General features: G+C 40.3%; 1 protein-coding gene across 1 annotated transcript in view; it reads left to right on the top strand.

The window, feature by feature from the left end:
- LOC103179428 (A disintegrin and metalloproteinase with thrombospondin motifs 20) overlaps window positions 1-17111 on the top strand; it is a 185357-nt gene that overhangs the window by 87778 nt on the left and 80468 nt on the right. The window contains exons 15-23 of the mRNA XM_042334947.1: window positions 1294-1411; window positions 6022-6117; window positions 7335-7501; window positions 8049-8178; window positions 10445-10571; window positions 11905-12115; window positions 13403-13567; window positions 14266-14430; window positions 15506-15625. Coding sequence (XP_042190881.1) covers window positions 1294-1411; window positions 6022-6117; window positions 7335-7501; window positions 8049-8178; window positions 10445-10571; window positions 11905-12115; window positions 13403-13567; window positions 14266-14430; window positions 15506-15625 — 1299 coding nt within the window. The remainder of the gene's footprint in view (window positions 1-1293; window positions 1412-6021; window positions 6118-7334; window positions 7502-8048; window positions 8179-10444; window positions 10572-11904; window positions 12116-13402; window positions 13568-14265; window positions 14431-15505; window positions 15626-17111) is intronic.

The raw sequence follows: 17111 nt of genomic DNA, 5'->3' as shown, positions 1-17111 counted from the left end.
CTCCGTGACCCCATCACCACACCTTCACCCGGCTCCACTGGCTCCCCATCCCCCAGAGGATAGAGTTCAAAATGCTCGTCCTTGCTTTCAAGACTGCCATGGTCTTGCCACTGCCTACCTCTGGGACCTGCTGACTCCATATCAACCTGTCCATTCCCTCCGCTCAGCAGGCTGCTCCAAGTCCCCCGCCCATCCCGTCCCACTATGGGCAGTCGGACCTTCGCCCTTTCTGCTCCCACCCTAAGGACTTCAGCTCGCTTCCTCTCTTGCCTCCTTCAAGGTGCATCTCAAAACCCTCCTCTTCAACAGCACGTTTGGCTACCCTCTCTTCCCTCCACCCAATCCCAACCCCCAGCTCAGGTCCAAATCCCTGATTATCCAGTGCCTTGGGACGTCCTACCGAAGTGAAAGGCACTATACCAATGTAATTTTGTTTTTTTTTTAAATTACGTTTTCACTCAACAAGGCAGCCATGGTTATTTTGCAGATTGAATGTAATCCACAGATGACACCCACAGGTATCTTCAGCCACCTTGACTGCCAAGAAATTTGATGCTTGGCACAGGTTTCACCTCTGGATGTCAACCTAAGGAATTGTGACTTCCTACTGAGCAGAGAGGTTTTGTTTGGCAGCATATCTCTCTCATTGCCAGTTTAGGAAATGAATCATAGCTCTAGATTGGCACCTTGGATTGAAAACGTCTTCAATTGACACCTTGTCTGGTCCACTTGCATGGACTAGACAAGGTGCATCCAGGTTTGGATCTTACTAAATGCCTAGCACGTCCTTCTGCTGTAAAAATATCTCTAATTTTGGGGCAGGGCTGTAAAAACACAACTTGCATAGGGTATGATTTTTGACCAGATTTTATATTGTACAGAATTCCTATAAATCCATTTCTCACATCAGAGAAGTGTATTGAGATGCTTGTGGGTGAAGTCCAATCTCAAGAAATTTATACTGACAACAATTGCAAACAGTCTTCAAAGTCCAGAGTAATTTTGATTAAAAATATTTCTTCTCTTCATTTTCTCCATATTTCATGAGTTGTGTCATTTGTCACAAAGTAATGCATAATCGCCATAGTATTTTACCTGCTGAAGATGAGCCTTCTATTATTTCTATTATTTCCTGTAATTCTACATAAAGCGTTTAGAAATTAATGTCAACTCCTCCTTCCTATAAATAATTTTATGTTGAGCATATGAAGAAAGTGCCTCCATGTATAAGTTATAACTTGAGAAATGGCAGCTATCTGATGCCCATCCATAATTTCCATGCTTCTTTTCTAGCAAGCAGGATGCGATCATGTATTGAATTCCAAAGCCAGGCGGGATAAGTGTGGGGTATGTGGTGGAGATAATTCCTCGTGCCGGACCCTGGCTGGTACTTTTAATAATGTACAATATGGTGAGTAATGTTGACTGGAAGATATTGTGATTTGGAAAGTTGGTGAAGATGCTTAAGTACTTTGATACTGTCTTCTGCGATGACATTAATCCATGGTCCGTCTGCTTGTTAAGGTGGATGTTAAAGATACCAAAATGCATCCACCAGGATTCCGACTATCGATCTACCTGATTAAAAAAAAAGAGACTTTTCCCTTTACGGTTGTTTGAAGGATATTGCTCTGTGCAAATTTGTAGTAACTTTCTAAAACATTTTTATAATATCTTTATGTTATCGGACCAATAGCAATTGTATAAAAGCAAAACAAAAATCCATTTTAAATCAATTTGTGTTTTTTAGTTAAGTTTTTAGATTGCCTTGGTTCTGAGTTCAAAGCATTAGCTTTTTCAGGATCTCAGAATCTCAGAAATATCTTTCAAATGCAATAAAATGATCAAATTATACATGGATCCTGGGAAGGATTATAAGAGCTGATTATTCGCACTGGCCCCTTTGTGGATAAGCAATCAGTGTTACTTAGATGTTGCAAAATATAGTTTGGATGCAGTGCCAACTAAAAGATTGCTCCATTAGGAATTATACTGTCACTATAGACCACCCAAGCCTTCTTTCTTTCTGACTCTCTATTTCTCTCCGTCTCTCTCTCTTACTAACCCCCATCCCCCATCCCACCTCCCGCCCCCCAGAATTTGTCACTTTGAGTCTATGAAGATTTAACATCACTACCCAGCAAAAAATAACAACGCTTACATGTGAAGTTGTGTATGAAGTATTGCATAGCCAGGCCAATATATATCTGGCCAATAATAGCCAGGGGTTTCGCCCACAAAAAATATACAGTCATTTCACTTTACAGTATATTCTGTGAAGCGCTTTGAGATGTCTCGAAGACATGATAAAATGCTATATCAAATGCAAGGATTATTATATTATTATTATCTCCGAGGCCTTGGGCTGTTGTCTGCTTCGAAGGCTTATGAGGACAAAAGTCCTGGGATAAATGCTCTGTGGATAAATGGTGTTCTACTGCATGATCTAAAATCAGAGTTCAAACATTACCACAAACTATTGAACACTGAGATTTTATTCATGACTTTGAGAAAACCTCTACAAGAAGAAATTGCTTTTATCATGAAATGTTGTGGCTTTGAGAATGTGCACTTATAATAAATAGCCCATTTCATCAAATTTGTCTACTTAGCTAGTAGCTGGAGGGATTTTGTGTTCCTGGTGGGTAGTAAAATGATGCTGCAGCCTTTACTCACTTAAATGGAAGATTGCACACATTGTGTTAAAAGGACAGGAGGGAGTGAGTGATTTCAAGCCTGAAATTTAATAGTGTTTCAGATGATACCATAAACAACTTCAGTGCTGACCTGTGTTTTATGATGTGATGTCAACCCAAATATGTTCTTAAGGCCTTGTCATATTGTTCAGGAACATCCATTAGTCAAAGAAGCAACCTGATTGTGGGGTTCAGGTGGCTCCACTAAACTGCAGTTTCAAAGCTGAGGGTTTCTGATGGCTGTTTAAATGCCGAAATCCAAATTCCACCCAGTACACACCAACCTCAACATCTCCAGAGCATCTCCTAGTGTATCCGTGTGAATTGTTATTTTCTGACATCAGCCATCCTTTCAACCTCTCACAGATGAGCAGGTTATGTGCTGTTCAGTGTTTTTAATTTTATTGAACTGCCAGTTACAACCTTTTTACTTTAACATTGCAATAATCTTCTAGAATGTATGTTCCTATATTTTTTGATTAACATTAAAAATCTAACACTTGATATCTGAGACTTGAAAATGCACAAAGCTCTGTACAAATCCAGCTTTCCATTCTGCATCACTTCACTGCTGGAAATGATTTGCTTCGCTCCTAGCCGTGTGAATAAACCCAGAGATTTGTGCTTGTTGGGTGCAATTTTGTGAGTGCTCGGGTTCATTTTCCTTCTTGACTGTTGCAGCTGGCCGAGGAACAAATCTTTCATCATGAAATTTAAAGGGTTACGTGTTGACCCTGTCCCAAAGATTGTTTTAATGACAATTCCCATGGAAACTGGTTCTTTTGAATGGTAGGCCTGGCAAAAGAATGCAGCAAGTGATTTCTTGTTTGCTTTTTAGCTGTAAAAGAAGAAAATTAACATTTTGAGGATTTGGTGGACATATTAATCTTATAACAGGCAGCTTGTAATAGTGTTAAAATATATTGATGATATGATGGAGTCCATGAACAAATTATTATTTAAATAGTCTGTTTTCAAGTTGCAGTAATTTAATGTTTCACTGCTATCTTCTTATGGGTAGTTTAGGTAGTTGGTCGATGTGATGTACTCCATGACTGGAACAATAATAATGCTACTATGCATTCCTTACAATTAGCTCTGTCCAGTAGACTGTCCATCAGCCATGGAGCGTGACATTAACAGTCTCATGACTCCCAACTATCAGTCTGTAGGTGCAGTGTGATTGCATTTATGTACATTATCTCTGATTAACAGTAAGCATCTCAGAGCCAATTAACCAATGTTTCAATGTTATGGAAATTACTTCACAGTTAAATTCATTTTTTTTAACTTTTACAGAGTATAATTCACAGTTTTTTGAAAAAAACTTTTTAGTGTTGCACTGAAAGTATGTTTGTGACTGTCCCCTAAGATCAGGGTCAAACAAACTGGTGCCCTCAAGTGGTGGGCAATATTATTGCAATCTGATTTCACCTCAAAATCTGATTTTGGCGTTGTTCAGATTGTTTTTTTAAAAAAGAGTGAAGGCCTTTTGACAATTTTACCTAAGTTTCGCTCAACGAATTGAATAAAGATTTCCAGATATGAAAACACAGTTTCTTTTCACGTTTACAAAATAATCGCAGCTGATGAGGTGGCAGCTTCAATGATAATTATTTCACGATGGTGAAGTACACTAATGATCTCATTTATAAAACCACAAATTGTGTAGCATTATCAGGCACAATGGCTGAATGTCTGAGTCTGAAGAATGATTTACTAAAGAGGTTCCGTGTGTTCTGTGCAGACATTTAAAGGTTGTTGTTAGGAGATTTTTAGTAGAACTTCCCCTTCCTAACATTAGCTGGAATTTCCTAAATGGAGAGGACTCCGAGCAGCTTATCAATGCAGTGCATGACTGCTTCCTAACTCAGTGCTTCAGGGAGTCCACAAGAGATGAGCCTTGGTTACTGTGAGCAACCTGAGTGCTCTTCAGGAAGAAAACATAGCAGAACTGCTCCTGTATTTGACAGTGAACCTAGAGATATGAGTTTCCTTGTTGCACCCTAAGTGCCAAGATGCTTGAGATATTTGGAGAAACCCCTTTTTTGCTTTAAATTTTTGATGGGTTTTCAGGTAGTTGTATCAGTTTCAAAATTGTAACAAATCTTGGATTGTAGGTACTCGTGAACTAACGTGGACTTAATTTCAGTGGTTTGGGTTTGTGCCTGAATCTTTGGCACAAAGAAAGGCACAAGACTCTAAGTAAGACTCAAATTACTGACAGTCTTATGTTTGCACCTCCCCCCTTTACTATCTCTCATTTCACAGTATCTCTCCTTATATTTGCCCATGTAAGTCTGACCAAAATAAAGCATTTTAAAAATTAATTGCAGTACCATCTGCTCTCAGTAGCCATCTAGATGTAGTGCAGGGGTATTGTTTCCTGTTAATGGATTAATGTCGAGACTTTGAAGATGAGGAAGGTAGTTTTGCAGCGTGATGGCAGAAACGAGATTTTATTAATGGTCGATTTTAATCAGCTTGCGTTCAATTCCAAAACTTTATACAGAATTGTGTGTCCTGAAGGATCCTTGGTAGTGGTCAGAAAGTGTTCAATGTCACCATGAAGTAGCACTGTTATATGAGGAAGTTTGAAACCCTGTTGATGTTGGCATATATCTGAACATTTTTTTTACAGCGAGATCCAGTGGTAGAAAGTTGATTCAATAGCTTTTTTTAAAAAAAATCATCTTGATTTTTGGTCAACAAAGCCACTGTGTTGTGAGCTTGATGGGAGTCCACGAGGGTGTACTGTAAACTATACACAGGCTGCCATTTTCCAATTTCTACCAGGAGAATGAATTTTTTAATTGAATTCATTATTTACTATTTATCACAATTTACATTGTGATGAAGGCATGAATGTACCGATTTGCTCCAGGGGGGTCGTCATTACCGAATGTTATCTGAACATATTTTTGTGGTCCAATTCTTTGTTGTTATACCTGGTACTCTGCTTAGCCCTCTTGCCTCTAGGTTAGAAGATTGTGGTTCAAACCCCATGTTAGGACTTGCACTCACAGACTAGACTGACACTGGATTGCAGGTTAGAGGAGTTCTGCATTTTTGGAGGTCCCTTCCTTTGGAGGAGATGTTAAACAAAGGTTCTCTTTGTCTGTTATTTAAGTGGATGTTAAACTTCTCAGTATTTGAGAAGGGCGTTTCTCCCAATGTGCTTTTTGGAAAAGAAGCTGGTTTGTTTTTTAAGAGTGTAATTTTGCCCAAACATTAGGTTAGATATGAAAGTGAAGCGGTTGTGAATGTTAATGAACAGATTATCTTCTTCAGTTTGTTTGTAAATGAATATTTACTTACTTTATAGGATATAACGAGGTGATACGAATACCTTCAGGAGCAACCAATATTGACATCCGTCAGCACAGCTATTCTGGGAAGCCAGATGATGACAACTACCTTGGTAAGCATTGAGAGGAGACATATTACAACTTGTTAATTCAGTGTCCTAAGTATCGAGGAAGCCTTCATAGTCCACTCCAAATTCAATACGATAACAAACATTCCCATCCAGCATAAACATTATTTGAAGCTTATGATCCTGAGGAAATCTGGCTTCCTCCTTTTACTGCTTTCTTGTGAGAAAATTTATTTTTCTAGGAGAATTTGAAATGCAAATCACTTTTGTAAGACGATCGAATCTTCTCAAGTATGCAGTTATTTTCTTTTTAGTTGAAAAGGACCATTGATTAAAAGAGAGGCCTCACTCACACTGTCATAACTCAGTGGCATATGCCAAGTTGGGAAGGAAGAATGCAATCTGCAGCATCTGATTAAATAGGTTTATTTTCCACCTGTCACAGGGAATGCTTTATGTATGCGGTTATTTTCATTAAATATTAAAACAACTTTTGTTTTAAAAATAATATTTCCTATTGGTTTGTTTTTCCATCAGTCATCACTAGCCCCTTTCAAGTTAGGTAAGCAAGTTGCACTTGAGGTGGACTTCTCTCCCGCTGTGGATAAACGTCTGCAGTGACAAATGGGTTTGGCAAGTGACAAGTGAGAATGGTGTTTGTTATTTATAAATTATTGAATGATAATAATGAATGATTGATGTGATTGCAACCCGCAGGTAGAATTTTGCAATTCGCATTTATAGATAAAAGGAAATGTTTGCAAACTAGAATCTAGACAAATATCAACCAGGAGTTTTGTATTAAAAACAGGTATATAATCCAGTCACCAATTGTATGGTTTTAGTTTGTGCAGAAATAAAGTCCCATAATAAAGTGAAGAACATCAGCTGACACAAAGTTACTGGTGGAAATGTTTGGAAAATTATGAACTCAATCCTTGCATTATCTTTTAATCCCTTCAGTATATTAAAACAGTATTCCCCATGCTTTTAGATCAGTATTGAGAATTACAAGGACTTAGATTCAGATATTTCAAAATAGCAGCACTATTGCATGCTATACGAGAGCTTATTCCATAATGGCAACCCCAGTAAACAGGAACTGTGAGTTTCATAAGGTTTTCTACATTGCAGTATGTGCTTTATCACTGTTTTATGCTTTGTTTTGTGGTACCTAGTGTACTTTCATCTTGATGCAATACGTGATTCATTTCATTAAATTTTATCTCTTTCACTATGGATATTTATTGTCTGCATTTTAGCCTTATCTGACAGTCAAGGCAGTTTCATTCTGAATGGAAACTTTGTGGTGAGCATGTTTAAACGAGAAATCAGCGTACAGGGAACCAAACTGGAATACAGTGGGTCGGATAATGCTGTGGAGCGCATTAACTGCACTGATCGAATTGAGGAAGAGCTGATTCTGCAGGTATGTATTATTTCCTTAAAGAATTTGATTGTAAAGGACAGCCTGCTGTAACACAGTCATCTGGGTCCATTATCCCAGACTCTGCTTTATTATGTTACTGTTGCCGTTCCTTCCTGTGCTGAACGAATGCATTTGCAGGGAGCAACGGCAAGATCACATCCTGCGCACTGCACATTTCCTTCGCAAAGTTATGCTTCCTAATACATTGTGTATACCAAATATACAGTGTGAAAAATGTCAGAAGCGACATCATTGATGACCAAATAATTTGGAAGTCAGCTGCTTTTTAGTACTTGAACTCAGCAAGTCAACAAATATGCAGTGCGTTTTCGGATAGCTCAGGCCCACAGCAGACTTGTGCTCTAAAGTGAATGCATGCTTTGCCAAGGGAGGGAGGATGTGGGGTGTTTTAATGGGATTGCCCTTTAACTCTTTATTTCAATTGTTTTCAGTTTATTAGCGTCGGGTTAATTCCTGTAATTCTTTGGGTTGAAAACAGAAAATAGAAACATCTGAAATAAATGAACTCTTTTCTTAATCCTGGTAGGTTTTATCTGTAGGAAATTTGTACAATCCAGACGTGCGTTACTCCTTTAATATACCCATAGAAGACCAAATGGAGCAATTTGTTTGGGATCCTTATGCTTCATGGCAAGAGTGTAACAGACTGTGTCAAGGTAAATTCCAATGATTATTTTCTATTGTTAATATTTTGCTTTATTAATCAAAAACAAAACTGTTAAAAAAAAAGTTTGAAGGCGTGTGTTAGCAGAATTCAAATGTATAGCATAATTTTTAGAAACAAAATACTTTCCAAGTATGAGTCCAAACTGAAATTGTTCATACAGTTTCAAAGTTACTATCAATAGCCACAGTTATATATTACTAATCAGTGCTCAAACCTCCTTAACTTTATCAACTCAAGAGAAGCTGACTTGGAAGCTTTAAGTTTTGGTTTCATTCAGTCCTTTCTTTAAAACCTTTTTTATTAATTTCACTCCAATTCATGCCATTTCATGTTTGATGATGGATATAATAATCCTTGTATTTGATATAGCACCCTATCATGTCAGTGAAACATCTCAAAGCTTTTCATGGGCTTTACTGCAAAGAAAAGTGACTGTGTGCTTTGTAGGCAAACACAGCATCCAATTTGAGCACAGCAGTGTCTCACAAATAGTCATTGAGTGAATGAACAATTTTATCAAGAGGATTATTGATCAGATCACCCAGCTAATCTCCCTTCTCTTTTCAAAGTGCTATGGTCCACCTGAACAGGTCGGCAGGTCCTTTGTCATCCCCCCCCCCCCCCCCCCCCACCATCACTAAGTTTATTTTTTAGAAAAATGTGGCTGATTGTTTCTTTCAGGTGTGCTTGACTGTTAAATGTGCAGAAAGCTTTTCCCCCTGAAACCTATCTTCAGTTCCTCTGCCATGTTCTTTTAAATCTATAACACTGTGGGAACATTTATCCTACTGGAGGTGCATTGCTTTCTGCAGATAGAATGAGCCTGTTTCACTCTCTTACTCTCTTGGTGGTGATTTTCCCCTGAAAATGCCTACAAAAAAAACAAAAAAGGTTTAAGAGAATCAACCATGTCAGGAAATGAGCCATAACTTTGAAGTTCATTTTCACCCCAACCCTCCTCCACCCAGAACCTTTATGCCTCAGGTATATATATACATTCAACATCTGATTTCGGTCATAAAGCTGAAGACAGTTTTCCATGCATTCCAATAGTTCTCTGAGTATAATCCTCTGTGGTGGGCTAATTGCCCTCAGTTGGAGAAACATCTTGCAGTGACTGCTGCAGGGCTATCCCTATCACTTCCATTTTAAAAGATACTGCTTCATACAGTCCTGATATGTCTTGTTCAGAGAAAACGAACTGCAATTGCAATAATTAAATGACCAAAAAGTCAGAAGTAGCTTTATACTGAAGTTCCAATATTAAATCTAACATCAAAATTAATAATAATAAAAGTAATAATCCTTACATTTGGTATCATACCTTTCATGTTGGGAGGATGTCCCAAAGCACTTCACGGGATAGACTGTAATGTGCAGCGACTCCGTGTTTTGTGGGAGAACGTGGTAGCGAATTTGTCGACAACAATGTCATGAAAAGGTGCAATATCATCAAGGAACAGCTTTCACATAACAGCTGTCACATTGGAAAACACTCACAGCATTTCACAGAGGCAGAGTGGGACCCCATGCAGGGTGAGAGATTTGCGATGAGAAGTAGAAGAGAGGTGACTAAAAGGGACAGTGAAAAAGACGATGATAATTATAATAATTATTTTATTTGACATTGCTCCTTATGTCGTTGAATGTCTCAAAGCGCTTCAAAGGATTTACTGTGAAGCCTCGTGACTATTTTTGAAGGCGAACGCGAACGCAGCACCCCGACAAATGTAGTGTTCTCCATGCCAACGCAATGCTCCTCCCTCCAGCACCACGTTGGTGTGTCAGCCTTAATGAGTTCCAATTTGCGGCTTAAACTCATAACCTCCCAAAACAGAAGGAGCTAGGAAGCGGAGATAGGCTGACACCAACAAGCAAGTTTTTGGAAGAGTTTTGAAAGCAGACGGAGAGTGTGAGGCGGAAGGATTTAAAGAGAGAGTTCCAGAGAGCAGGGCCAAAGTGGCTGAAAACTCACCCATCATGGAATGAGAAGTCAGACAGGGATGAGTTGCTGGCTTAATTTAGAGCATGGGAGTGGGTAAGGGAGGGGACTGCAGGACAAACAGGAACAATGTAGCAAGGGGATGGAGGCGTATCAGAGTTACAATGAGAATATTAAAGTGCGTCTTCTGGAAAACAGAATGATTGAATGATCAGGAACTCGTGAGAGGGTTGAAGAGGGTAGGCTGAATACATTTGCTGAATAGATGTTAAACACGTCCGGTTTACCACCTCTCTTAATCTGTGGAATATAGGTGAACGAGCTCGAAAGATTGTCTGTATGCGAAAGAGTGATCACTTGGTTGTTTCTGACCAGAGATGTGAGCATTTGCCTCGACCTATCCCAATCACTGAGTCTTGCAACACAGACTGTGAATTAAGGTGAGTTGCATGTTTGTTGATCTTTCATTGAACATGATTTTCGAAACATCATGTAGACCACTTCAAATTTTCAGGACAAGCTCTGTACTTTGGAGCATCTCTAAGGCTAGGGGTATGTTTCATGCGTACCTATCCCAGTGTCTCCACTTTATTTCTAATGCTACTGTTCTCATCCACCTCGTCATTTGCAGGGTTTCTTTGGCTCTATCCTTTCACTTTCTATATGCTCCCACTCAGCAACATCATCCACCTACATGAGATTCAATTCCATGTGCATTCAAATGACTTGCAACTCAATCTCTTTGCCTCCACCCTTGACTCCAAGCCACTGCTGCTCTGACCGATTGTCTGGCTGATGTCTGCCTCCTGGATAAGCTCAACCTTTCTCCAGTTGAATCTTGACAAGACTGAGGCTCTCATGCTTGTCTCCCGTCAGTGCCCTTTCACTTCAGGCGCCCGTAACATCAAGCTTCACCAATGTGCACTCCAGCCTTTTTGGTCCCCAACTGCTGTTCGACTGTGACGTGGTGCCCGGTTTCTGGAATTCCATTACAAGGTCCCTCCAATTTGTTTCCTCCTTTTCACGGTTTGCCTCAAAACAAACTTTTTTGACCGCACTTTCAGTCATCTTTCCCCTCCTCGCCCACCTCAGCTCCGGAGGCCAGCCAAAATGGTTAAGTTTCTTGGGATGACCTCCCGACGTGAAAAGCACCATATCAGTGTAAATTTAATTGTATGTGGCATTCAGAGACGTGGCTCTGTGATACCACTCTGATTTAAGTTTACAGATATAGGCATGGATGGGAGGTGAGGTAATTGTTGCCCGTATTATTGTGCACTCATTGAGAAGTGAACTATTTCATGCAGATAAAAAAAATCCTATTGAATCTTGAACAGATTGACATTTGAATTCAGCAAGGTTTGACGAAGTTTATCATTGAAGAAACCATTTTATTTGAAATGTACTTGTGGTGCAGTCAGTTGAAACATTTAATTTACCCTTGGGAAATGGTTTAAAGTGTAATCTAGCATGATCACACTCCATCTCTCACTCACTCACTCACTCTCTCTCTCTCTCTCTGCATCATGTTTCTTCACTCTGTCTCCTTCCCCGCGCCCCCCCCCCACCCACCCAAATGATTGATCACTTTGAGTTTTGTACTTGAGTAGCAGTGGTAATCACAGAGACCACAGGGATGGTGTCAGAAGTAAAATTAAAACCCGTCCATTTCCAGCAGGAATTCCAATGTAATTCCAAGTTTTTTCAAAATGTTTTTGTTTAATAACACAAAAATAGAACTTTAAAATGTAAACAGTTTTGGTTTGATTGCAGGTGGCAGGTCCTTGGTAAAAGTGAGTGCACGGCACAGTGTGGACCGGGGTACAGAACGCAAGACATTCACTGCATGAAGTATAACCAGGATGAAGGACCAAGTGAGCCCGTTGATGACAGATATTGTAGCTTTCAGCCAAAACCTCCAAACAGAGAGCCCTGTCATGGTGACTGCCACATAACCAGCTGGCACTATACTTCCTGGTCACAGGTAACAGTTAAAACCACATCATTGGCTGGACAATTCCATTGAAAATTGGAAAAGAGTTTAAAAATCTGGACTTGAAAAGGAAGCTATGATGATAAGAAGCCACACTACCCATGAGCTGTACCAAAGATAGTATTGCAGTGCAAATAGCGTGGATATAAAGAATAATTATTAACTGTGAGGGATGAGACTTGTTGAGCTCAAACCACCGTACCACTTGGCTTGCAGTGTTGGGGACTTGGTTTGCACCTCCACATTTGTTTTGGGTCATGAGGGCCTACCTGGCTTTGTTAATGTTTCCTTGGAGGTATTTCAGCCATACCTGGACTCTATCTGTCTTCCCCCCCTCCTTGAGAATAATGTATACTTTTTATTTAACATCAACAACAGCAGCAACTAATTGCATTTATATTGCACCTTGTATGTCGGGAGGATACAACAACAACAACTTGCAATTCTATAGCGCCCTCCACGCAGGGTAGGGACTCATAGCACTTAACAGTGGCGGAGCCTGACTCCGAGCCACGGGGAGTGGGGGAGGTGGCCGTAAGCACGATCGAACAGGAAAGTTTTCAGGCAGGAATTGAAAGAGGGGAGAAAGGGGACAAGGCGGAGGGATTGAGGCAGATTGTTCCAGAGTTTTGGGATGTGGCTGAAAGCACAACCTCTGATGGTGGGGCAGAGGGTGCAAGGGCCGAGCAGGAGGCCGGTGCCAGTCGAGTGGAGGCACCAGGTAGTGGACTGGGGAGTGAGGAGGTCGAAGAGGTAGGGAGGTGCCAGGGAGTTAATGGATTTGAACACAAGAGTGAGGATCTTGAAGTCGATTTATGTGGTGATGGGCAGCCAGTGGAACCTGGACAGAACTGGTGAGATGTGGGTACGGAGTTTGGTCCAGGTCAGTGTACGGGAGGCAGAGTTTTGAACAAGCTGGATCTTGTGAATGGTGGAGCTGGGGAGACCGGCAAGAAGTGCATTGGAGTAATCCAGCGGGTGGTGACAAAGTGACTGGATAGTCAAGGGTTTGCATCCGAGCCGGGCTTGGATTGGGGGTGGCAAGGGGGTCATCATCAACTTCAAAAGATTGTAGGCCCACTGGGTGAACTCCACAGAGCTTATTATATTTAAAGAGAAGAGGAAATACTATATTATAATAATAATATGAAATGAGCAGCAATTTTGTATTTACAAACGTTGTTTAAAGTTTGTGTAGAGAAGTAACATGAGTTCTTGATTGTTCATGCCCATGTACTTTAAGATAAATGTTCTCAATGGCTTCTTTGCTTTCCTCAGTGCTCTAAAACCTGTGAACGTGGTGTGCGAACCCGGGAGGCATACTGCATGAACAACCTTGGTAGACGCCTTGTTGACCGGGAGTGCAATAAGCAACAAAATGTGATATCCCAGAGATGCAATGAATTTTCCTGCCCTGACTGGACAGCCAGTGAATGGAGTGAGGTTAGTAAAAGCTGAAGAGTCTTCAAACGTACAATAGAAAAGTAAAGAAACATAGACACAGGGAATGCTATGCTTGTCGCATTCTTCATTTTAACCCGTTGCTTTGAATATATTCTGCAGTGTCAAATAATATCTTGTCTATTCAGACATGTGCATTTTCTTTCAAAAGCAGATCCTTAATTAAGTTCAATATCTTACAATGCTGCTCTAATGAAAAAGTGACGCAGTGGCAGGATTGGTTTCAGCTCAGAATTCATTCTGTGGCAAGCTTTTTTTTAACTTGATTCTTACCAAGCTGTCCAAGCAAAGGATGGATTGGGAGATTTCATCAAGGAAAATCCTGGCAGTTAACCAGAAAGGGAAGGAATTCTGATGTGTGCATATGTCCTTAACCTGGGTCACACCTACTGGCTGAAGATTGGCATTTGAAAGAGAAGTCTGACAGCAGTTTATTTTGCTTGACTTTGTAGAGATGGGATTACAGTATATCTGAAGGGAAGATGGTTAAAATAACTAAGGCCCTGACTCCTCTCAAGCAGATCCTTAATTAAGACCTTCATGCCACAATGATATTAAACAGAGAAAAGGTGATTTGAAGGCCAGGCTTTTGGAATAAATATTTATAAAGAAGTAAAAGAAATATGTAATCGTAGATTCGAATTTGAATGGCTAGTAAGCAATTTGATATATAATTGCAGTGCCTAGTGACATGTGGGAAGGGGACGCGGCATCGGCAGGTATCATGTCGCTTGAATGATGAGCATCTCAGTGACAATTTCTGCAACCCACGTACGAAGCCAGAGGTTGCAGGGGGGTGTGAACTTCAGGAGTGTGCATCGTGGCAGGTTGGAGCATGGGGACCGGTGAGTGCTTGGCTGAATCTCAGCCAATCAGTATTTATTGCCAACTGAAGAGTGAAGAGCACACCTGTCTGGTAGTGCGGGTTGAATGATTCTATGTACAGTATTTGGAATTCGAAGGCTGTCATCGCTTTTAATTAATTTTAGTTTAAGCTTTTAATTTTTTTTTGATCTTGCAGTCAATTGGGACTATTTCATTGAGTGAATGAAATTATTTACTAACTTGTTTTTTGGTTAATTTTGAATTTATTAAGCTATAATGGGTGATAGTGCTGCAAAATGGAAAATGGAACACTTTTTGCTGGTTTGGCACCCAGTGTCCGGGATAGCACTGTTATATGAAGAATCACTCACGAGGTTCCACGAGCCTATCACCCCATCCTAACCTGGCTCCACTGGCTCCCTATCCCCCAGTGGATTGAGTTCAGGATCCTCATCTTTTAAATCCCTCCACCGCCATGTCCCACCCTACTTCTGCGACCTTCTAAAACCCAACTATCAACCCCCCTGCCTGCTCAACTCTGCGCAGCCAGCACTGGTCTGCTTCACATTCCCTGCTCTGACCGTCCCACAATCAGTGGATGGGCTTTCAGCCTTTCTGCCCTCACTTTCTGGACCTTGATCCTTTCGCCTCGCCTTTTCCTCACCTCTTTCAAGATACGTCTCAAGTCCTTCCTCTTTGACCATACTTTTCATTATCTTTTTGTGCTGTGACACCCTTCTCAGTGGCAACTTTGTTGAGTCTACCTGAGCAACACAAACAGGACTTGCAAAGTTTGCATTAAGGGGAAAAGAAAACATTTGTGAATATTCACCTACAAATACACATTACAAATTCTGTAAAATTTCTGTGAAATATTTTGAGATGTTTCGATGACATGTTAATATGCTTCAGAAAATGTGATGATAATTATTCATTTTGCTTTGTGTGATTTTTCTTTTATGTGTAATGTGAGCGATATAAGAATATTTTTGAGTTGCGGTGGACTGATTAATTTTGTTTTATTCACAAATATTAATTCCTGAACATGTGTACATGACAGACTCTAATATTCTATCCTAATGATTTTTGCTGCAGTGCGCTGCAACTTGTGGACAAGGGTATCAGATGCGTGCAGTGCGGTGTGTTGTAGGGCCTTACGGTACAGTTATCGATGACAGAGAATGCAATGCTGCAACCCACCCAAGAGATAGCCAGGTAAAAGTAGGTTTTGTTTTGCTTGCCCGTTTTCTCCTCTTGCCCTTGTTTTTGACTAAATTTCTTTCCGCTGTGGTATGGTTTCGCAAGTGTCCTCTTGTATTTTATTCTGGTCATCTTATTTTCATGTGTGAGTCTCGCCAGTGAGTGTCAGCAGGCTTTTTGAGCTTTCTTTTTGAGCTTCCTGTTTTTATCCAGTGTTCATACATACACTTGCAGCAGTAGGTTGCTGGATAATAATCAGGAGTGTAAAACTTGGCTAATTTTTTTCTCTTCCCTACCCCAGAACATTGCGGTCACTTAAACCCAACCTCTGCCCTGACAAAAATCACTTAATGCAGCACACACCAGGTTTCAACCTGAGGAATCCTGGCCTGTACATCTCAGTCTCTCATTGGATAAATGGAGCCTTTGCGGGAGGGGGAATTACAAAATTAGGATGTATCTCATTAAAATTTTGTTCAGTGTTACTTATTGATGATATCACTTTATTGGCCAGAACTTAATTTTATTTTCTCCACCAGTTGCATTCCACTTCTTAGACATTTGCTGACAAATACAGTCAGGACACTTTATGTGTACTGAGGCGCTTTTAAGTGCCCTCCTGCCTTGAAGGAACATAGGAACAGGAGTAAGCCATTCAGGCCATTAAGCCTGTTCCACCATTCTATTAGATCATGGCTGATCTGTTCCTCAACTCCAAATACCTACCTTTGCCCCATATATCCACCTCAGTCTTGAAAATTTCAATTGATCTAACATTTTGGACAGTGTTTAGGGGAGAGAGTTCGAGATTTCCACATAGTGTGGAAAAAGTGCTCCTTGATTTCACTCCTAAATTACCCAGCTCAGATTTTAAGATTATGCCCCCTTGTTCTGGATTCTCCATCAGAGGAAATACCATTAGCCTTTTTGAGTCCTGTAGCTCAGTGGTTAGAGCACTCGCCTTGCAAGTGAGACACCTGGGTTCGATTCCAGGCAGGGCAAAACCTTGGGCAAGTTACCTTACTCCACACGCCTAATAATAATCCTTCCAAAACAAAACAATAATAAATTGTTCATTTTCAATCCATGACTGTTTGTGGGACACTGCTGTGCGCAATTGGCTGCCGTGTTTTGCCCACAAATATACGGTTAATTAATTTTACAGTCTATTCTGTGTAGCGTTTTGAGACATCGAGAAGACGTAAAAAGCGCTATATCAAATGCAAGGATTATTATATTATTGATTACTTTTTGTATCTGTGAACTAACTTTTAGTGATTTTTGTGCAAGGACACCCAAATGCCTTTGCTCCTCCATGGTTCCTAGTTTCTCACTATTAAGAAAATATTCTAATTTGCTTTCTTCGAATCCATAGTGGATGACCTCACACTTCCTCACATTGAACTCCATCTGCCACAGTTTTGCCCTCTCACTTAATCTGTCTTAAGTCCCTTAATAACTTCCTGCTCCCATCTACACAACTTATTGTGCCTCCTAACTT

This window comes from Callorhinchus milii, unplaced genomic scaffold (assembly GCF_018977255.1).
Source record: "Callorhinchus milii isolate IMCB2004 unplaced genomic scaffold, IMCB_Cmil_1.0 Scaffold5, whole genome shotgun sequence".
Classification (NCBI taxonomy): Eukaryota; Metazoa; Chordata; class Chondrichthyes; order Chimaeriformes; family Callorhinchidae; genus Callorhinchus; species Callorhinchus milii.
Note: the sequence above shows the minus strand (reverse complement) of the source record. Positions and strands in the feature narration are given on the sequence as shown.